General features: G+C 45.2%; 1 protein-coding gene across 7 annotated transcripts in view; it reads right to left on the reverse strand.

The window, feature by feature from the left end:
• TRIO (trio Rho guanine nucleotide exchange factor) overlaps positions 1 to 23,915 on the reverse strand; it is a 3,522,386-nt gene that overhangs the window by 3,332,163 nt on the left and 166,308 nt on the right. For all 7 annotated transcript variants that reach the window (XR_011200906.1, XM_069219639.1, XM_069219640.1 and 4 more), the window contains exon 4: positions 14,517 to 14,709. Coding sequence is in view for 6 of the 7 variants with exons in the window: in XM_069219639.1 (XP_069075740.1) it covers positions 14,517 to 14,709 (193 nt within the window). In the remaining variant the exon portion in view is untranslated. The remainder of the gene's footprint in view (positions 1 to 14,516; positions 14,710 to 23,915) is intronic.

Here is a 23,915-nt window from a genome sequence, read left to right on the forward strand (position 1 = left end):
ATAGTACACCCTGACCTAGGGCTGTAAGGCCTGCTAGAGGTGGGACTTACCTATGCCACAGGCAGTGGTTGGTGGGCATGGCACCATGAAATGGATGCCATGTCGACTTTACCTTTTTCTCCCCACCAGCACACAGAAGCTGCAAAGAAAGTGTCTATGTGCTGGGTGAGGGGTCCCCCAGGCCGGCATAATAAATGCTGCAGTCCTTAGGCACCCTCCCTGGTCACAGAGCCCTTGGTACAACTGGGACCTTTTACAAGGGACTTAGCTGGGTGCCAGGGGTTTGCCAATTGTGTAAACAAAGGTACAGATTTTGGGAAAGAACACTGGTGGTGGGGCCTCGTTAGCAGGTTCCCAGCACACTCTCAAAGTAGGTATCAATACCAGGCAAAAAGTGGGGGTAACCATAGCAACAAGGGCCCTTTCTTACACAACCCCCCACCCATCAAACAAATGAGGATGACTAACCTTTCCCAAGAGAGTCTTCATTGTCTAAGTGGAAGAACCTGGAAAGTCCATCTGCATTGGCATGGGTAGTCCCAGGTCTGTGTTCCACTAAAAAATTCATTCCCTGCAGGTCTGTGATCAGTTTGAACAGTATAGTGAGTACCAAATAAGTACCAAATAAGTACTGTCCCAACTATTTCAGGGACCAAACTACAGCAAAGGCCTCCCTCTCAATGGCACTCCAAGCTGCTCCCTGGCGAGTAGCCTCCTACTAATGAAAGCAACAGGCTGGCAAAGCCATCATCATTGGTTTGGGACAGGACTACTCCTATCCCATGTTCAGAGGCATCTGTCTGCACAACAAACTGCATAGAATAATCTGGAGCTTTGACAACTATTGCTGAGCACACTGCCTCCTTCAGGGTGTCAAAAGCCTTTTGACAGTCAAGAGTCCAGTTTACATTTTTGGGCCTTTTATTTCAGGTCAATTCTGTAAGGGAGGGTGACAATGAATCGATACCCCTTCACAAACCTCCTGTAGTAGCCAGTCAAGTCAAGGAATGCCTTGATTTGAGTCTGGGTTTTGGAGCTTCCCAGTACAGAATTGTCTGGATCTTGGGCTGTAAGTGTTGCACTTGGTCTCCGCCTACAAGGTGGGCCAAGTATACAACTGTGTCCTGCCCTATTTGGCATTTTGATGCTTTAATAGTGAGGCCTGCAGATTGCAAGGCCTGCAAAACCTCCCCCTTTGGAACGTGGCAGGGGTATTCTTTAATCCAAAGGTCATGACACTAAACTGATGATGCTCATCAGGTGTAGAGAATGCTCTCTCTTCTTTTGCTCCAGGTGCCACTCTAATTTGCCCTACCCTGCAGTTAAGTCAAAGGTACTTAAGAATTTGGCTGCATCTAATTTGTCAATCAATTTGTCTGCTCTGGGTATAGGGTGTGCATCAGTCTTGGTGACAGAGTTGAGACATCTATAGCCCACATAGAACCTAATTTCTCTTTTGCCATCCTTGGTATGAGGTTTGGGGACTAAGACCACTGGGCTAGGGAGTGCTCAGTAACCCCTAACTCCAGCATCTTGTGGACTTCCATGCTGATGCTCTCTTTGACTTAGTCAGACTGTCTGTATATTTTTGTTTCGACAGGTAAACTGTTGCTTGTGTCCACATTGTGGGTACACAGGTGAGTCTGTTCAGGGGTCAAAGAGAAGAGAAGAGCCCATCAAACTGTTGTAGGGCCTGCCTGCAGTCGTCCGCTTTCTGTTGGTCAGTGAGGGTGTCTGAATAGATGTAGGAAGCTGGCCTGGTGTGTGGTGGGTATCTAAGGTACTTACACCTTATACCAGGTTCAGGTATCCCTTACTAGTGTAGTGTAGGCAGTGGATAGAAGCCAGGCTCTCTAGAGGTAGCTGTGGATGAGCAGCCAAGGTGAATCTAGGAGACATTCAAAGCTCATGTAATACTACTATAGTCACACAGCACTAACACATTAAAGAAAACACTCAGTGTTACAAAAATAAAGGTAATTTATTTTAGTGACCCAAATACGAAAAACTACTAGAAAGGCAACCCTACAATAGGAGGTAAGTAAAACACTAGATATGTACACTAGTAATCAGCAATAGGCATAGAAAGTTATAGAAAACAGTGCAAACGCAGATAGACAATAGTGACCCTAGGGGAAGCCCAAACCATATACTAAAAAAATGGATGGCGGTACAGGACCCCCCACCTAGGTAAGTTGAATGTGTAGAGGGGAGCTAGGCGTACTAGAAAATCCCAAAGGTAAGTACCAAGGAGTGCCTCCTTGCGACCAGGAGGAATGGAGTAAATTACTAGATTTTCACAAAACCACCCAAAGGGAAGAAAATGCAAACTCCCAGACAAGACTGCAAGAAACAAGTGGTGGATTCCTTAAGAGGAAGACCTGTGGAAGCAGCGGACCATATCCAGAAGTCTCAGAAGAGTCCAGGAGGAGTAGGAGCTACTACCCACCCAGCTGTGGATGCAGGAGTTGGTTGACGATGACGATCAGGAATGCAGCCCTGGAGAAGGTGAAGAGTTCCTGGAGAATGCAATAGAGATCCCACGCCGGATGGATGATTGCATTCAGTCAGTGGTGTGGAAAAGCCACCAATAAGCCTTGGCTAAGGCAAAAGTAGTGGTGAAGCAAAAAGTGGAGCTGCCAGGGACCAGCAAGGTCCAGGAGAACTCAACCCACAAGGGGAGTCTTAAGGGGACCGTCAGCAAGACACAGAGTCCAAAGAAGAAGAGGCATCCCCCACATGAGACCCACTGGATGAGGAACCAGGAGTCACAGAGGAGCACACGCAGCACAACTGGAGAAGGGCCCCATGCCACAGGAGAAGCACGCAGAGGGCTGTGCGTATCAGGAAGGAGTGCTAGAGGCTGGGGCTACACGGAGCCTGAAGATTCCTTGGAGAAGATGCAAACATTTAGCTACAACAGACATGGTGCATGAGGGTACTGCCCTGCATGGGAAGGCAAGGGCTTACCTCTAAAGTTGGACAGCTGGCAGAGAGGACCAAGGGGACTACTCCGGACCACCACCCGTGTTGCAGTTTGTGCCTGCGGATGCAGGGGAGTGCCACACCCAGAGGATGCACAGCCGGGGAAATGTTGCAGAAGCTGGAAGGAGCCGTGGAAACAATGTTGCAAGCAGAGTCTTAATCATGGATACAGATTGTCGGTTCCTGGAGGGTCCAGTCAAGATTCCAGTGGGTAAAAATCTAAAGAGATGTTGAAGAGGAGTCCTGCTGGAATCTTTTAAACCAAATCTGAGGACCCACCCAAGAGAGAGACTGTAAGCAGCCCTGAAAGGAGGATTTGTCACCTAGCCAGGTGACCACCTATTAGATGGGGGCTCTGAAGTCCCCTGCCGGACCTGGCCACTCAGATGCTCCCAGAGGTCCTTCCCAACCTGTGATTCAAGATGGCAGAACCCAGAGACCTTCTGGAGGAGCTCTGGGCACCATCCCTGGAGTGGCGATGGACAAGGCTGGGGTCACTCCCCTTTCTATTGACCAGTTTCGCGCCAGAGCAGGGACTGGCAGTCCTTGAACTGGTGTAGACTGGTTATGCACCGAGGGCACCAAATGCACCTTTCAAAGCATAACAGTGTCTTGGGGAGGCTACCCCTCCCAAGCTATGTACCACCTATTTCCAAAGGGAGAGGGTGTTACCCCCCCTCTCCCAAAGGCAATCCTTTGTTCTGCCTTCCTGGGTTTGAGCTGTTCAAGCAGCAGGAGGGCAGAAACCTGTCTTGAGGGGTGGCAGCAGCTTATAACGCTTGCAGGAGCAAAGCTCGGAGTCCTCTAAGGAGCCCCCCAGAGTGCATGGAATCAAACTTGCAAGACTGGCAACAGCATTGGGGTATAATTCTGACATGTTTGATACCAAACATGCCTTGGTTCGCAGTTACCATTATGTAGCTGGACATAGGTAGTGAGCTATATCCAGTACCCGCATAAAATGGTATGTCCGCACACACAAAGTCTAGAAAAGAGAACTGGAGTTTGTGGGGGCACCTCTGCTAGCTTTAGCATGAGTCCAGAGAACACAAACACACTGACAACAGGCAGAAAATGGGGGTAACCATGCCAAGAAAGAAGGTACTTTCCTGCAATAGACAACTCCATCAACTGACCAATCTTTAGGGTCACATGAGAGTAGGTCAAGGAGAGGTTCACTCTCTGCTTCCTACTCCTCATCAGTAACTATCAGCATGGTTATGTCTGCCCTGTCACTATAGAGTTTTAGGCAGTTAACATGAATCACGCTCTCAGGTGTCCTGCTAGTCCCCCAGTCCACCAATTAGGTTACCTCACTTTTTCTCCAAGTCAGGGTAAGGGCCACTCCATCCGTCTTGAAGTGCCCTTGCAGCCACAGGCTCCAGAACCCATACTTTCTGCCCTGGCTGGAATTCTACCAGTGCAGCCTTTTGGTCATACCAAAGTTCTGGAGCTGTTGGCTGGCCTCGAGGTTTGAGGATGCCTTTTCCATGTATTCAGCCATCCTTGGGCGGAGGCCAAGCACAGAGTCCACCACATCTTGTTTAGGCTCATGGAGAGGTCTCTCCCAGCCTTCCTTAACAAGTGGAAGTGGTCCCCTTACAGGATGGCCAGACAGAAATTCAAAGGGGGGAAACCCTACTCCCTTCTGAAGCACCTCTCTGTAAGCGAAGAGCAGGCATGGTAGGAGGACATCCCATCTCCTTTTGAGTTTTTCAGGGAGGCCCATGAACAAGCCCTTCAATACCTTGTTGAATCTCTCAACAAGTCCATTGGTTTGTGGATGGTATGGTGTGGTGAACTTGTAAGTCACCCCACATTCATTCCAAATGTTTTTCAGGTAAGCTGACAAAGTTTGTACCTCGGTCAGAAACCACCTCCTTAGGAAACCCCGTTCTGGTAAAAAATACCAATCAGGTCCTTGGCTACTGCAGGAGCTGTAGTAGACCTAAGGGGAATTGCTTCAGGGTATCTGTTAGCATGATCTACTACTACCAGTATGTATTGATTCCCTGAGGTTGTGGGTGGTGCAAGTGGACCCAGAATGCCCATACCAACCCTTTCAAAGGGAACCCGCACCACAGGAAGTGGAATGAGGGGGGCCTTTGCGTGGTCACCTGCCTTACCACTGGGGTGGCAGTTGACAAAGGAGCTACAAAACTCCTTCACCTTCTGTGACATATTGGGCCAACAGAAATGGTTGACAAGTTTATTCCATGTTTTTGTTTGTCCTAGATGCCCAGCTAGGGGGATGTCATGGCCAAAGTTAGGATAAACTCTCTGATCTGCTGAGGAACTACCACTCTCCTGATTGCACCAATTTTGGAGTCTCTGGCCTCAGTATAAAGGAGTCCATCCTCCCAGTAGACCCTGTGGGATCCACTGCCACTTCCTTCTTCCTGCTCAGCTGCTTGCTGTCCCAGGCCTTTAAGAGTGGGACAAGTCTTTTGTCCCTGGCACAGCTGTTTCCTTGAGCTTCCCCCTGGGCCCAAGCGCTCTACCTGGTAAGGATCCAGCTCCATGGACTCAGTTCCCTCAGGGAATAAGACATCTTCCTGAGAAGAGAGGTCTTGCTTCTTTTGCTGTTCAGAGGCTGGTCCCCCAGTCCTTTACCTTTTCTCTTGGAAGGTTGGGTCATTATTCCAGGCTCCAACACTTCTTTTTCGCCCTGTGCTCTGCTTTGTGCTCTAGTGTTCACACACACACCAGTTCAGGGATTCCCAGCATGGCTGCATGGTTTTGAGCTCTACCTCAGCCCACGCTGAGGACTCCAAATCATGCAATAGCAAGCATTCTACTGGGATGGCAGAAGTGACCACTACCTCTTTCAGGCCAGTAACCCCTCCCCATTCTAAAGTCACCATAGTCATGTGATGGACTTTAGTTATATTGTGAGCATTGGTGACTAGATAAGTTTGTCCTGGGGAAAGCAGTTTCTCTGCCACCATGGTGAGAATGGCACATGTATCCCTCAGGCCTTCTACTTTTATCCCATTTATTAAGAAGTGTTGTCTGTATTTTTGCATGTTAGGTAGCCAGACAGCAAGTGTGGCTACGTCCATCAAACCCTCTGAGACAAGAGTACCTTCAGAGTGGGCCCTGAATTGCTCTGGGCACACTGTTGATCTCACCTGGAGACTGGCTACACCAGTACTAACTGGATCAGTGCTAGGGGGATTCTTTTTTTGACAGACCAAGTCTCCAGTTTGCTGCCCATGCTGGTTAAAGTTGTGACATCAGGCCTTCTTGGAATCAAAGTGTTTACCCTTGTACCTACCTATGCATGGTGAAAAGGCTCGAGCCCACCCTCCTGAGCAGGTTTTAGAGGCCTTGTGAAGACTCTTTGCTTTTGTCCTTCGATGTCTCACCACCCTTCACTTGGGGAGGCTATGCAACCCCTTTCTGTTGGTCAGCCCCAGTGGAACTCTTAGTCACCCTTGTTTCGACCCAATGGTCTACCTTCTTTCCCAATTCTTGGAAAGAAATTGGACCTAGGTCTACTAGATATTGATGCAACTTGTCATTGAAGCAGTTACTTAAAAGATCTTCTTTCATAAACAAATTATAAAGCCCATCATAGTCATGCACTCCACTGCCAGTTATCCAACCATCTGGTGTTTTCACTGAGTAGTCTACAAAATCAAACCAGGACTGGCTTGAGGTTTTGTGAACCCCCCAGAACCTAATTCTATACTCCTCAGTGGTGAATTCAAACCCCTCAATCAAGGTAGCCTTCATATGGTCAACAGTACCCAAAGGAGGTCTCCCCAGTGAGATCTGTTTAGTTTTCTGGTTGCACAGACTCTCTCAAAAGCTGTGAACCATTTGGTAATATCATCACCTTCTTCATATTTTGAGATAATCCCTTTGGGGATTTTTTAGGATATCAGTATTTTCTCTGACCCTATTTATGTTGCTGCCACCATTAATGGGTGATAAGCCCATTTCTGCTGTCTACCTCTCTAAAGCTAGGAGCTGTTGCTCCAAAGCTAATCTTTTGGCCATCCTTGCTAAAAGGAGGTCCTCTTCATTGAGGCTGCCTTCAATGTTCGCAAAGGAGCTGGACTCCCCCGTGGAAGATCCAGATCCTCTGGGCACTATTTTTGGGGATTGGGATCTTGGGACCCTCATCTCCCTAGCTAGGCGAGGAGGGGGAGTTCATCTTCCTCAGGTCCAACATCTTCCCTATCTGAGGAGAGGTCTTTCTCCTCACCAGGGTGGTCCCTTGTGTACTCTGCCAAGAGCTGCTGGAGCTTGACCTTGGTAGGGTTGGAACCTGTCTAATCTTTTTCAGCTTGCAGAGGGATCTTAACTCTCCCATCCCTATATGGAGGTAAGGGGCGAGGACACGTTCCACAACCATTTCCTCTGAGCTGCTCATTGTGTTACTAAAGTTGGGGCTAACGTTTAGGAACTAAAACCTAGTTCTGGTTACTAACCCCTAACTTAAAAGAACTTTTAAATCTAAAAAAGAAATGCTAAAAGGACTTAACCAAGGCCCTCGCAGGACTTTTAAAAATTTGGAAAAATTTGCAAAATTAAATTCTATTTCTAAAGGCAATTTTGGAATTTAGTAGTGTGATCAAGTATTGGTTGAGTAGTCCAGCAAATGCAAAGTCGTAGACCCCACCGCTGATCTACCAGTGTAGGAAGCTGGCTCTGTATGTACTATACCAAAATGAGATATAGGGTGCAGTGTCCCGGGGTTCCCCAAAGGCTTAACGGAGGCCCAAGTAGATAATACTAATGCTCTTTTTTGTGGTAGTGGGTTTGAGTAGTTAGGCGTATCAGAGGGTAGTGCAAAGCATTTGTTCAACACACACAGACAATAGAAGAAGCACACAATCAATGACTTAACTCCCGACCAACTGTTTTTATATAGCAAAAATATATTTTGTTAATTTATTTCTAGAACCACAGGATTCAAGTTGCGGGTAAGTACTTAACTAAATAAGTATTTCACATATGTATCAATACCACTTTGTTTGGAATCGGTAAGTTGTACAGTTTTTTGAATATGGCAATAATCTGTTTTAAAATTTTCAGAACAGTTCCTGGAGTGAAGAAGAGTTAGTACATTTTGCAGGTAAGTACAACACTTACAGTTCCAGTCTCCGGCCATTAGGAAGCCCACTGGTTGGGGTTCATGTTCACCCCAAACACCCACCACCAGCAACACAGGGCCAGCCGGGTGCAGAGGTCAAAGATGAGGCAAATTTAACATGGGCTTCTATGGAGACTCAGGGCTCTCTGCTTCATATCTGCTGGCAGGTAAGTACCTGTGTCTTAGGAGGGCAGACCTGGGGAGTTTAGAGGAGCACCAGGGGGTCACAAGTATGCACCAAACTCACACCCTTAGCGGCACATGGCCGGCTAGGTGCAAGCTGCAAACAGAACGTCAGGCTCCCAATGGTTTCCTATGAGACATGTCACTTAGATGCTGCAGGCTGGGTCCAGGGGGTCGGTTCCAGAAAAACCACAGGCTGGACAAGTAGGAGGAACACCTGTTTAACGTTGCTGCAGCGGAGGTCGGGTTCTCCAAGGCCTTGGCGGCTGCGGGTGCAGTGTACCTTTTGGTTCCAGATATCTTCGTCCAGAGCTTCCGTGGTCAGGGGGGTCCTCTGGATTCACACTGCAGGCATAGTCAAGGGGGACAGGAGAGGTCAACCCAGGGTGGAAACTTGCTCAGAATTGCCTGGAGATCCTCTCTAGTTGGTTGGGCCACCTGGACACAGGCCGTGGGCTTTGGGTGCAGAGTGGTCAGGATTTGCAGATCCAGGGAGGCTCTGGAGTCCTTAGATGCAGTTTCTTCTTGGACAGGGCCGCTGTCCACAGGAGTTCCTGGTCCTCTGTGATGCAGGCAGTCCTCTGGAAGCTTGGCAGAGGTCGCTGGACCCGCAGGATGCATCACCTTCTTTTGAAAGGCTTTTAAAGCAGGACACAGGCCGGTAGGGTTGAGCCCAAGTCAGTTTTCGTTTTCCTCCTTCTCTGCTGGGTGTTTCAGCATAGCAGTCCTTTCTTCTTGTGAGGTCGCCAGGACTCTGATGCCTTGGGTTTAGATGAGCCCTTAAATCCGGGGATCTGAGGGCAGTAGCCAATTGCTACTGACCCCGAGGCTGGCTACATCCTTCTTGTGTCCATTCCTTTTGGGGAGGGGTACACAAACCTAACCCTATTGGTCCTTGTCCACCAAACTAAGATGGAGGATTCTGCAAGGAGGGGGTCACCTCAGCTCTGGACACCTTATGGGTGGTCCTAGCTGGGGTGGTCACTCCTTCCTGCTTTCCCTAATTTTCCCGCAGGACTTGCCACCAAAAGTGGAGCCTTGTCCGGATGTGGGGTGGGATAGGGGTAGGCAACTCCACTAGCTGAAGTGCCCTGGGGCACTGTAACAAGAGGCCTGAGGCTTTGAAGCTCACCCCCAGGTGTTACAGTTCCTGTGGAGGGGAGGTGTGAAGCACCTCCACCCACTGCAGGCTTGGTTTCTGCCCAGCGAGAGCACAAAGGCTCTCACCCAATCTGTCCAGAAACTCGTCTCTTAGTGGCAGGCTGGCACAGACTAGTCAGTCCTGCACTAAAGGACTGGGTAAAATACAGAGGGCAGAGATGCCCTCTGGGTGCATTGTTCAATAAATCCAACACTGGCATCAGTGTAGGTTTACTGTGCTGAGAAGTTGGATACCATAATTCCCAGTATTCAGTCAAGCCATTATGGAGCTGTTGAGTTCGTAATGACAAACTCCCAGACCATATACTCAATATGACTACACTGCACTTAAAATGTCTAAATATGGACTTAGACGCTGTAGGGGCATAGTGCTCATGCAGCTATGCCCTCACTTGTGGTATAGTGCATCCTTCCTTAGGGCTGCGAGGCTTGCTAGAGGGATGATGTATCTATGCCACAGGCAGTGGGTTGTAGGCGTGGCACCCTGGGAGGGGTGCCATGTCGACTTTGCCTTTTTCTCCACACAAGCTGCAAAGGCAGTGTGTATGTGCTTGCTGAGGGGTCCCCCAGGGTGGCATACTACATGCTGCAGCCCTTGGAGACATTCCCTGTCCAATCCTTTCAGGCACTTATCCCACAGTTCCAGCTATAAATCAACAGCTAACAGTAAGAACAATCATGCACCTCCTAGGAATGATGGCCTTATGTATAGCCATAGGCCCTCATGCTCGACTCAACACGCGTCCACTTGGAGTGCCTAGCACACTATTGTTCTCAAGTACAGGGTCAATGAGAAGATCTAGTGTTGGTTCACCGCCAAATGTCCAACACTCTGTAGTGGTGGAATTCCCACAATCTTCTGAAGGGGTGGCCTTTCCTAGACCCAGTTCCACAGAGAACCATAACAAGGGACGCCTCCCTCACAGGATAGGGAGCACACAAGATCTGATTGTCCAGGGCCACTAGTCAACCAGCCAGAGAGATTTCCCTATCAATCATCTGGAGTTGCTTGCTGTTCATTTAGCGCAAAAAACCTTTCTCCCACATCTCATTGGCAAGGTAGTCCTGATAAAACCAGACAACATGACTGCCATGTTCTACTTGCAGAAGTGAGGGAACACCAGATCCTCACAGCTTTCTCACTTAGCCCTAACAATTCAGAAATGGGATTTCCCCAATACAACATTCACCTGCTGGCACAATATCTCCCAGGCGTGGACAACGACTTTGCGGATCTCCTCAGCAGGAGATGACAGCAAGTCCATGAGTGTATGCTCAGCCCTCAGGTTCTCCACAAATACTTCTAGCGTTGAGGTCACCAGCAAATAAAGTAAAACAACATTTTGCTATATAAAAACAATTGCCTGGAGTTAGTCATCAAGTGTGTGCCTCATTTATTGACTGTGGGTACAACAAATGCTTTGCACTACCCTCTGATAAGCCTAACTACACTACCACAAAAGAGCATTATTATCATCTACTTTAGTCTCTGTTAATCCACTGGGGAACCCCTCGACTCTGTGCACCCTATATCTCATTTTGATATTATATATACAGAGCCAGCCTCCTACAATATCCACTATACAATTGTGCTTCTATAGGGTTTAACAACGAATAGTGTAGTACAAAGTACATCCAAATCATTGGCTCAAGTGTTTTTTATTTATTTTTATAATTCTTTTTTTCATGAAAAACAATAAGCAACACAATTACAGTTTAGGGTATAACAAGCCCATAACCTTTAACAAGCTGTTCACCAGCGATGCAATTGTCATATCTTGCAAATAAACAAATATAGCACACCTATTGTATTGTTCAAGGATGGTTTTGCAGCATTTGTGTTTTGTCTCTCCCTTGCTTGTCATTGTTGCTACAGCTTCTAGAAAATGGCCACTGCATCTCTTTTTTTTTTTTTTAAAAGCAACACTGTTCCCAAAATCAATCCAGCCAGTACTACCACTCAGTGGCCCCTGAATTTTAACTACGTCTTTCAGACCTCTCTGTATCAGATTCAACAGTTGTGGGAATTATAATTTTGTGCAGCATTTAGGCTAATGACGTAGAATCTGTGTCTGTCCCATTGTCCATCCGTACCTATCTCATACATCTTCCTAGTGCCCATTCACTCAAGTCTAGAATCCCCCCCCACCCCCACAGTTGTTGGAACATTGTCAGACATCAACAGATAGCTATCCTCTGTTTCGCCAACAGCAGCCCAAGTGCAGCAAAACAATAATTGATTTTCTTAGCTTTAGGAGAGGGAATATTACCCAAAAGGCAATTTTAAACCGAGAACTCTAATACCGGTCACCCTTCAAGCTCCATACTACTTCTCTCCGTTATGGGTCAACCTTCACATAGGTCCAAGTCATATGTGGGAATCCAACACCCATTATCTCACTTCTGGGACAGACAATGTTTGGCTGGATACACTTTGTCTAATATGGTAGGCATAAGGTACGTGTGGTGTAAAATATGAAAATGATGAAGTTTACATTTGGCTTTGTTGGACAACTCTCTTACCAAGGAACACCACTTCTGCTTTCAGGACTGTGCATGTCCTGTCAGTCTTTAGTGTTTCATATAGCTGCCAAAGAAGGGGTTCAGGTGACCTTCATGTCGGGTAGCATTTCTAGGGATATATCGGTGTTCTCTGCAGTCCTGGGGAAGCACACCCATGTGTGTTGGTCAGCTTGGCTAAAACTGACCAGGTCCTTCTTAAAATTTGTCTTGAGCTTCCTGAAATGTGAGACATACAACTCTGGGAAATAAATTGACCAATGTTACCTGCTGCACTACATAGACTGTTTATCCTGCCTGGGTCCTACCATCAAGGGTGTGGATAGGTCTCTGCTCCAGGTACTCCTGCACTGGCTCAAGATTGGCCAATTTCAAAGAGGTGTATGGGCTATTAAATATACAGCCAATATCTTTACATGTTACTACTGCGGTTTTAGAAACGTTACCACTCATTTACAGTTTAATGATGGTATATCCAATCCAAGGGAAACTGTTAATAGAGCGATATTTTCTGTTCTTTGCGTAGTGCAGTGAATAACTGCAAGATTGTGGCAAGGAATTGTATGGGAACAGTATTTAACGGAGCAGTGAAAGCAAAATCTGCATTGGATTATCTGGAAAAGCATCCTTTAGAAATTTACATTTTGGCCTTCAATTAGCTGACTGCCTCTTTTGATGGTATTGCGATTCTATACAAGTCTGAAAAGCACATTTGCGAAAAATAAAATAATTTGTCCAGGAGTAAGAAATACAATGAACAATTACTGAAATACTGCTAAAGTAATCTAGTTTGCTCATCACCAGTGTTAATTAAGGACTCACCACTTTCAGATGGGATAGATTATATTAATGTTGATCAACTACAATCAAACGCCATGGTGGGGGGAGAGAGAGAGAGGCATATGATGACATTTTCAAGTGAAACAAACAGATTCTTGGCAGAAAAAAAAGGTCTTGAAGTTCTAAATAGACCCAGGTTCAAGTTTCTGAACTATTTACTCACAGTCTTTTGTTTACTCATTGCCTACTACAACTTTCATGTAAGATTCATTCAATAAAAACTGCTATCAAATTTGTTCTCTCCACAATAACTCCTACAGACTTGAGACTCCTTAATCTTGTGTGTGCATTGGTGTTGCAGTACACAGTATGTGATGTTACAAAGTTCAGTGAACTTGAGGTAGGACGTCACAATAGTTAAATGCACAAGGTGCTGGCATCTACGTACTGACTGCACTTTCTAAGTACATAAAAAATAACTGGAGAGTTGATTGAGAACTAACCACTCAAGCATTTTAGAAAAGAGTTGAGATGGAGAACATGAAGCATTCTCAAAAGGTGAATGAGTGATCAAAACCACTATGGTAGATAACCAGAAGTTTGATAATTAATGGCAGAAGGGGAGCATAAAGTGCTTGCAGTTATAAGAATATGAAGGTTCTAACGGCAGGATGCATAGTGTAAAGAGCAATTCAGGGAACGAGTAGGAGTCGAGGAGTATAGTGAGCATTTAAAATTGTGAAACATTATGTGCTTAAGAAGTCAAGTCTTTGATCAAGATTGATTGAATTCTTGGGGCGTGGGGAGTGTATGTAATTAATAGTGCAAGGCAGTGGATGGGGGTTTGTAAAGGAGTTCTTGGCCCTACTTTGATTTTGCATCATCAAAAATAGAAGTAAGTTTTCCTGTAGTTTAAATGTTTGGGGTAGATTAACCTTTTCCCAGTATACCCAAGTGGATGCACATCTAGCCCTCTCCAGTGTTAAAGACAACCAATCAGTTTAGTGTGATACATGGTATCCACCAACAGAACTAAAAAGAATGTGTTTTATTTATGGAATTAAATGAATTGAAGACTGTACTGTAAACAGGACTAGCAGTGTCATTACAGCGATGCAGAGCCAACATCACTGGTGAAGGTGACAAGCTGATGGTGAAACACACATGAAAAGGTAGTAGGCTTGGATTAATTGCTGAAAACATTTAATGCCAAATACCTAGGTGCATTCTCTTTAGGTCATGACCAAGACTGAGGTAGGGTGTGGCTTAGGGATTATGAGTTCTTATATGTATTTAATTGTCAAACTTGCTATTTATTTGATGGCTTAGTCTTCAGGAACCTGGTGATATGGTGGACAGCAAACAGCATGTGGGGCTCACAGACCATCATAACAAAAGAAAGCAGGGAAATAAATAGGTAAATTATGCTTTTGGGGTCAGAAGGCTATTTTCAGTAGCTCCCCCAATATGACTTCTGAGTTTGTCTTACGTCGTACTTCCAAATTCCTGGTGCTGTGGACAGGCATAAATACAGCTTTTATAATGGACGAATACTTCAGCAGTAAATGTAATCTATAACCTTTTGTAGCATGTTTGTGAGGTCCTCTTACACAAATACAAAGCAAGCATTATCAGGCTGCATTTCATTTAATCTTTAATATATTCAAAACCTAATAAGCAGTGGAATGCAGACCAATTCGAAACCAGTACAAATGTAATCTAGACATGTCACTGGTGGTGATGGATTGGAGGCAAAAAAAAACAACAAAAAAACAGTAATTACCTCAAACTCAAACTTAGAGCTGCCAAAATTGGTCCTCTGCTTCTGCCAAAAATTATCCGGCTTTATTATGAGTGCAACGTGAATACAACAAGGAAATGATTCTTGTAAAATCTTCAGCAAAGGTTTGATAGAGTCCCACTTTGATCCACGCATATCTACAATCACTGTAAATCCTCGTTTAAAAATGTCTTCACTGGAAAAGAAATAAAAACACAAGAGAGTGCAGGAAGAGTATATAGATTTAAATCACAGACACCATTTTTGAAGATACATAAACACTGACCAAAAGATTATCATTTTAGTGGTAATATTTTGTCACACACCAAGCCTACAATTCATTCAACAGAATAAAAAAAAAAAATGTTATTCTATATTTTATTACATGGCTTAATCAGGATTTCAAGATACAGAGCGAAAGTTAGAAAGCTGACACTAGTACAGTTTTGATTAATACGGACTGCTTATTGTAGTAAGAGGGATGATGAAAATGCATATGTGGAAACTAGTGATATGCGGAGTAAAGAACCACTTTACAGCTAGAGTAGGAATTAACAAGTTACTTACAGTTAGTAATGCCTTATCTGTTAGAGACAATATCTAGTTGCATATTCATTACTTTTGAATTTCCCCAAGGTGTCAAACTGGATCCGGAGATTTTCGTGAGCAGAACCCATGCCCACCGTTAGGTGGCGTTGATCGGCTCAGTGTTCATCGCCATCTGTGCCCGATATGATGTCTTGTTTCCTATATAGGCACCACCCTGGCACACTGACGTCAGTTTCTTCTCACGACTTTCCAAGCCAGAAGTCTAGAGCCATAAAGAAACTGACTACTGGTGCATCAAAACTAAGGCCCCGATAGGGGCGCGCCAGCCCCTAGAAATCAGTTCTCGGAGCGAGGAGGATGGCAGGGTTGGTAACGAATCTGCAACTAGATATTGTCTCTACCAGATAAAGCGTTACCCAAGGAGTTGGGTCTGCAAACCAAGTTAATACTAGAAAGTCCAGCAAGACAGAACGGTTAAAATGCCCCTCTCTACGGACCTGACTGTCCTGAGAGCAGTGATTGGTAAACGTGTGCTGAGATGCCCAGGTTGTCTCATGACAGATAATATGGATTGGAACTCTGTGGGTTAATGCAGTGGCTGTAGCTTTAGCTTGGGTAGAATGAGCATGCAAACCCTCAGGGGGTTGGTTTTTGGCCAGTGCATAGCAGATCTAAGGTCGGCCCATCTTGAGTTTGCTCACGTTTGCACTGCCCGACCTTTCTTTGCACCCACATACCCTACAAAGACTTAGTCATCCATCAGGGGAGAACACCAATGCCCTTTCTGGGTTCAGGCAATGGATTCTCTCCTCTTCCTTAGAAGGATGTGGGGGTGCTTAAAAAGGCATGGTGATGGATTGACCTACATGAAAGGGTGTAGACACTTTTGGCAGAAGGTAGGCCCTAATGCACAACTTTACATGACAATGTCTGCAGCCCACTCACTCTGCGGGCAAATGTAGTGGTCACAGGGAAGGCTGTTTTAAAAGTGAGAAGCCTGACAGGACAATTGTGGAGAGGCTCAAAAGGAGCGCACATCAGAAATGTAAAAGAAAAAAATCAGATCCAATTGGGCCATAATGAATGGGGATGGAGGAATGAGAAATATAAGATCTTTGAGAAACCCATGTACAGTAAGGAACTTTAACTAAGAATACTGATCAGGCAACCTCAATAAAGCGGAACTAGCAAATAACCTTTAAGAGTGCCCATAGTAGAGCCCTGCTAGGTCAGAGAAAGGATTAACAACGGGATCTCAGAGAGAGAGAGGGGCAGAAAGGCGGTCAGACTTGTCTTTGCACCTTGCCACAAATTTCTTCCAATGACAGATGTATACTGCTTTGGTGGAGGGATGCCTGGCTGCCAAGATTACGTTACAGACTTCGGAAGGAAGGTCAACAGCTGTCAACTGCAGCCGCTCAATCTTCAGGCAAGAAGACAGAGAATGGACAGGTTTGGGTGCAGAATCCTTCCCTGCTGCTGCGATAAAAGATCCTCCCGAAAGGGCAGTCTGATCGGAGGATCGACAGACATGCTCAGCAACTCAAGATACCAGACTCTCTGGGCCCAGTCTGGAGCTACAAGCATTACTTGAGATCAGTCATTTTTGATCTTCTTGAGAATTCGGAGTATTAGTAGTATGGGTAGAAAGGCGTACAGTAGGCCCAAATTCCACTCAAGATGAAGTGTCTCAAAGTGATTGCTACTTTGGAAACTACAACGCGCAGAACTGCTGACAATGCATGTTCTCTACGTAGGTGAGCAGATTAACCAAGGCTTTCCCCACTGAAAAAAGAGACCTTGCACCACAACTGGATGGAGACACCATTTATTATCTGCTAGGCATTTTTGGCTGAGTTAGCCTTCTATCGCGTTCGGAGATCCTGCCAGTTGTTGATGCTCCAGGGATATGCCCCCGTCTGTTTCAGCCACATCCAGAGGCACAGAGCCGCTTGATAAAGGGTGTATGACCCCACCCTGCCCTGCTTGTAGTACCACATGGCGGTGGTGTGTCCGTGAACACCTGCCCCATCTTTCCTTTGATAGAGGAAAAAAATGCTTTCAGTGCTAGCTGGATCGCATGGAGCTCCAACAGTCTGATGTGGAGTCCAGATTCCGCCTGAGACCAGATGCCTCTGATCTCCACCTCTCTCAGATGGCTGTGACATCCAAAGAGTGATGCATCTGTCGCTACTGTCGGATCTGGTTGTGTAAAGAACAGGGATCTGTCTATCATGATTCGTTAACCGTTACTGCAGACTTTTCACAGCTCCCTTCAAGATCTGAACTTAGTCAAAGAGATCTCCCTGATGCTGCACCCACTGGAACTTCAGGTCCCACTGCAGAGCCCGCACATGCCATCTGGCATGTGTCACTAGCAAGATGCAGAATGCCATAAGGCCCAGAAGCCTCAGTGTCATTCTCACCGAAATCCAGGTTAGAGGCTGAAACATCACTATCATAGCCTGAATATAATGGGCCAAAAGAAATGCGGTGTTCATGGACCACAATGCAAGGCTGGCAGAAGAACACATCTTCCCAAGTGATTCCCTATCAGCGGGAGCGGAAGTGAATGGGATCTGTGAGGTAGAGGCTTGGACCACCAAGCTCAAGGGTGGGGTGTTGTGTCAAGAAACTTGGGTTGCCTGATGTGGAGAGATGGTGGCGGGCAATCATCCAATTCACAGGAGCGCCTGTGCTGGGTTTGCACCAGGTACCTTGTAGGAAGTCTGAGAGGGCCTCATTAAATGGGAGCAGACATTCTTAGGTGGAAGCTCCTGTTATATATCTGTCAAGAGATTAGTCTTGAAAGCCACTGAAGGCAATTTAAGTTCTAGGACCTCAGCCGCTCTTCTCACCACCACAATTAAGTCACTCCCTCCTCTGTAGCCTGGGGAGAAAGCATGCCAGTACTTGGAGAATTATCCAGATCCAGTTTACTGGTCACAGCCAAGTCTTCATGCCAATCCATAGTTTCACGGGACTGGTATTCCTAAAGGGTCAAGCAAACCCTCCCATTTATTCCCGACACCTAACCCATAATAAAAGGGCTCAGGCTGCAACCCAGGGGGCAAGGAGCCTGCCCCTGTCTGAGATGGCGTAGTCTGACAACCATATGGCTCTGTATCAGAGTCGGTGATCACAATGGGGATGGCACAGTCCGTGGGCATGGATGGCGCTGGGATATCAGCTCTGGGACTGGAGTCGTGGAAGGTCAGGGTGGTACAACTATCACCAGTCTGGATCCGGGTCTGGTTACTTGTGTGCCCCATGGCACAGAGGTTGAAGCCACTGGGTAGGAACCCAAAGGGGCTCCTTCCAACTCCACAGGGCAATAAGTTGCTCCAGCGGTGTTGTGCAGCCCACAAATGAGGCGCATGGCCTCGTAAAACTTAGTTGGGCAGGGGTCGTTATGGCTCCCAGAAACTCGGGGGAGGCACAGAGATGGCCCAGGCGCTGGTTCCGCGGAGAGAAACCTATAATGCCAACGCTCCCTCGTCTCATTGGCTGACAGATGAAAAGAAGTCTAAGAACGCTTCAATCTCTTGGGCTCCTTCTTATGCCTAGACTTACCCGACTGCCAAAAAAGGACTTGGAGTGGGAGGCAATGATGGAGGACTCTGCAACTAATCCTGGGACCTTCCTCATAACTGAGATTTACACTTGTGCGGAGTCGAGCGTTGGGCCACTATCAGCTTTAGGGGCTGCTCTCTCAAAGCCTTCGGATGCATGGCCTGACACACTGAGCAGAACTTCGGGTCATGGTCATGCATCAGGCACCAAAGACATACAAGGTGCCGATCTGTCACGGACATTGCCCGGTGACAGAATCCACAGTGCTTGAAGCTGGTCGTTCTAGATGACATCTTCTATGATTTAGGAGAAGAATACTCACAACAATCAGACAAAAAGTTTTAAAAAATAAAAATAAAAAAATGTCAAAGTGACTGAGGGGGGGTCGCTCTCTTCGGATCAGTGCTTGTTTGCGTGGAAAGAAAGAACTGTAATCCGCGTGCCAGGATGGCGCCTCCATAGGAACCACAAAGTCATATCCAAAGTGAACGATGATTTACATGGAGCTGTTAAACACCACCTAACTGCGCACAGGGGTACTGCTAATGAAAATCTCGAGATCCAATCTGATGCCTGGAGGAAATTCAGAGGTAGGAAATCTGCAGCTACAAGTCTCTATCAGATAGTGGGTTACAAATAGGAGTGCTAATAATCAGGAGGAGGGCATATGTGGGCAAAGGAAAAGCTATTACATTGAAGAGGACACATACATACTTACTACCAAGGGTGAGCGCAAGGAGGAAGAGAGTTTTTGGGTCTGATATTCATCTCTTAAGGTGCAGGGTGGAGGCAGAAGAAGTAAATGAAGTACAAGAGAGAAGGAGAAGGTTATGTCGGCAGGAGAAAAAATGACACAAAAAGGAGATAACCACGGGGAGTCAATAATAGAGCAAACTAACTAGAGATCTTCACGTGAGGCAAGGGAATTACTTACAAAGGAAGAGTTAGAATTGATAAGAAAAAAAGAATAGAGAAAGAGCTAGGTTTGTAAATGAAAAAGGGAGAATGAGTTTCTGATTTAAATCAACAATAAAAAGTGTTGACACAATTACAACACCTCCAATTTTAAATGGCAACAAGCTCAGAGATAATAATTCTGCAAGGTAAGAGTGAGCATTTGTCTTGTGCACCTGTGTAAATCATCTGCAGAAAGCTGAAGTAAGAGCCTGAAAGCCTAGTCTAGGCTGCAGTCAGAAATATGCCTCAATTCAAATCAGGTATAATATTCAAATACCAATCTAAAGCACTTATAGGGAGGAATGCAATTCTCCGAGTTCCATCATTTATTAATAAACAGTATCACTTTATGAAATGTTATTAAATGGTAATGACCACTAAAACATCAAATTTGCTTCTGTGAAGATACAGCTTAATATTCTTTATATCACTGCCAGAACACGATTCATCTAGCATTGGTTCAATATAGTAATATATAAAAACAGTATCAAATTCCCTTTCAACCTTATTAGATTTCCAACTAAACCAGTTTTAATGCATTTGTCATCCAATTCACGGAAAACATTAACACTTCTAATCTCCCATCTACACTATATCCTTCAGAATTGATCAAGAACAGAAAACTGAAGGCATTACAGAAGTACAAAATTAACTTACAGAAATGGGACATTCCCTATAATTCCACTTACAAAAAACACAGACTGACAATTATTGACTCATTTTTAATCTCAGAATTTCTAAGTAACAGCTGGAACAGAATTTCCAGAACATCTTGTCTACACAAACATATAAATAAGAGGGATAAGGGAGTAATCACAAATATTTAGAAAATAATTTTAAGAGGTGAGTTACTCAAATTAACACATATATATGATCTAGACACGAGGTATATCGAAACGTGTTAAGAATGCTGTCAAAAATGCATTTTCCATTTTCTGTAATACTGCTGGAGGTACTTTTAATTTTCATTCGATCTGTGAAGGAAATATCTCTCTCTCTCTCTATATATATATATATATATATATATATATATATATATACACACACATACACGCACACATATACACACACACACATATATATGTTTTTCACTGAAAAAAACTAGTTTACAGGGATATTATAATAAGGTTCACGTCTTCCCAACACAAAGCCATAGCAATTCAGCTGTTGTAATTATACTTCTAGATATACTTATGTTAACAAACTATAACTGGATGCCTAAAGTTACTTTCTGTCACAAATTATAGTTATACTTATATGAAGAAATTATAAGTATAACTACAATTGCTGAATTTCTACAGTTTTGAGTGGGTAAAACATGAACGCAACTATAACATCCCTGTTATTTTCAGTGAATTTCTGTGTTTTTTTAAAATGTAAACCAATATACAAATACCGGATCTAGGAGGCTGCTTCAGTTTGTAGTGTACACCTATGGTTTGGCACCCTATACGGAGTCCAGGCAACCCTTAGTGATAGTGTTTAGGTGTGTAGATAGCAAGAGATCTCAGCGGGTAGCTGTGGTGAGCAGCTAAAGCCTACCTAGGAGGAGTGTAAAGCACTTGTAATACCACAATAGTCAGTCAGTAACGGTATACAAGAATGAACCACACCAGGTGTTGAAAAAATAAAGATTTCTTTATTACAAAACTAAAGACTATACTAACATTGGTATATCGCCACTTGGAGATAGTTACACAAAATATACAGCTAGAAATAGCATAGAAATATATGGGGCCCCATACTATGAAAGTGGTTTAAGGATGGAGGTGCCCAACCAAGGTAAGTGTGTTATGATTCCAGGGGCTGGGGGAGTAAGAAAATACTAGAGGTAAGTAACTGTAATCCCACAGACACCCGAATACAGAGTTCTTATTGATCTGGGCGTCTCATACACTAACACAGGACCGTCGCAGTTGGATTTTTATGGATTCAGGACCCTTCCCACTGGACCTCAAGGAAACCAGTTGGCACAAAAATAAATTGAAGAGTGCCCCCACCTGTGGATACCCAGAAGTCTGGAGTACCTACACCAATGAGCCCAGGTACATAGGGGTAAAGTGAAGTTGGAAACCCTCGGTGTCAATGGAAGCCTCGTTGTCCAGATGCTGTTGCGATCTGTGAACCAGATCGGTGGAACCCCATGGTGGCCTCCTGATGAGAAGACCCTGAAAAGAAGGGAACAGTGTCCAAGCCACTCTGAGATGTCCAGGGGGTAGAGATAGGCAATACCTACCCTCTTGGGAGGTGAGGTTCCTGCAGGACAGTGAATGAAGAAGTCCAGCTGCGGGGTCTAGGAGTATGCAGAAGAGTATGTAAAAATGTGGCCCTTGTTTCTGCTGGGATGTGGACAGCTCTGAGGTTGATGGTTTAAAGCCTCCTCTAAACTGGGGCCTACGATAAGTTCCCTCGAGTAGAAGTAGTGTGAAGGGCACCAATAGCTTTAGCTGTATCAGAGTCTTTTTTCAACTTTTCTATGGAGTTATCTACTTCAGGGCCAAATAGGTGTTTCTGATCAAAATGCAAATTTAACACTGCCCGTTGTATTTCTGGTTTGAACCCTGAAGTTCTTAACCATGCGTGCCTTCTAATAATCACACTGGTATTGATACCCCTTGCTTTGGTGTCTGCTGCATCTTTTGCAGATCTAACTGCTAATTTGATTATTTTAGAGATAGCCTGCCCCTCGGTTACTATCTGCTGTGCCCTTTTCTGGTGTTCTGGTGGAAGGTACCGCAAGAACTCCTCCATCACATCCCACTGAGCTTTGTCATATCTTGCTGATAGTGCTTGCGAATTTGCATTCCTCCAGTGATTAGAAGCTTGAGTTGCTACCCTTTTTCCAGCTGCGTCAAATGTATGACTCTCCTTGTCTGGGGGGGTAGCAACCCCTGTGGATTGGCTATTTGCCTTTTTCCTTGCTGCACTGACTATAGAGTCAAGTGGTAATTGGGCTCTAAAAAAAGTGGATCTGAAGGTGCAGGTTTATTCTTTTTTCTATCCCTGGTCTGATGATTCTAGACTTCACTGGCTGTTTGAAAATGTCCCTTGCATGTTTAAGCATGCCTGGGAGCATAGGTAGACACTGATAATCTTTGTGAGTAGATGTTAATGTATTAAATAAGAAGTCATCCTCAATGGGATATGTATGCAACTGCACGTAGTGATATGGAGCTGCCCTAGCTATCACCTGATTGTATGCAGTTGTATCTTCAGATGGAGATGGCCTAGCAGGGTATAAATCCGGATCATTAGGAGGTATGGGATCTGAATCCTAAAAGTCTCATGGATCTATATCCTGATGAGTATCATCTAAATCATCCCCATGTGTTGAGATAGGGGATTGTGGAGAAAATTGTGTAGGTGAAGGTGGTGGAGTATCGGGTGGTGGAGAAGCAGGATGTAAAGGAGAATGTGATGGTGAAGGCTATTGTAGTGCCTTTGATTTCTCCTTTTGCTTAAACATTTTAGCAGGTGGAGGCCCAGCTTCTACAGTCTCTTGAAAAGTCAATCTTCTCTTTTAATTCTTCCTGTATCCCTATGGTTATGGATTTTGCACTGGTCAGCGTCCATTACATTCAGTATGGGCCTTATTTCAGAAGACTCCTCAGTAGTTGGAGCATATTTTCCACCCACAGGCTTCAGCTCTGAATGTTTGGAAACTGAATGTTTCAGTCAGGCCGAGAATGTTGCCTCAGAAATTTATGGCACTTTTTTCGGCTCCGATGTGGAAGTCTCTGATTTTCGGCTCGATCCTGAAACAGGTATGGCATGCTGTTTGCTCAGCGCCAAGACTTTGGTCTTCAGTTTCAGTGCCAAACCTGAGGGTTGGTCATCCGACTGCATTTTTCGGGTCCGACAATGGCCAGCAAGCAGTGGGAGACCCAAGACCAGTGCTGTAGTCCTTTTGGTTGCTTGTTGTGGATGGGAAGGAGCTGATGTACTCATGTGCTGCACCACTGGGATGGAATGGCTGTCACCATCAGAATCTCAATACGAATCAGAGTCTGTGATGGAAACTGCAGTCTGATGAGCCATCTCTTCTTGAGCGTGTTCTTCTCCGAAGATGTTGGGCCTTTATTCCGGCGACTTGGACGCCATCCCCAACTGACGTGCTCTTCGATCCCTAAGAGTTTTCTTCAAATGGAAGGATCGACACGCTTCACAGCTTTCTTCTCTGTGATCTGGAAAAAAACAGAGATTGCACACCGAGTGCTGATCGGTGTATGGAAACTTGGCGTGACACTAAGGACGGAAGCAAAACGGAGTACATTCCATCAGCCTGACATCGTCGGACAACCATGAGTCAAAGTAGGCCCAAGA

Source organism: Pleurodeles waltl, chromosome 2_2, assembly GCF_031143425.1.
Source record: "Pleurodeles waltl isolate 20211129_DDA chromosome 2_2, aPleWal1.hap1.20221129, whole genome shotgun sequence".
Lineage (NCBI taxonomy): Eukaryota > Metazoa > Chordata > Amphibia > Caudata > Salamandridae > Pleurodeles > Pleurodeles waltl.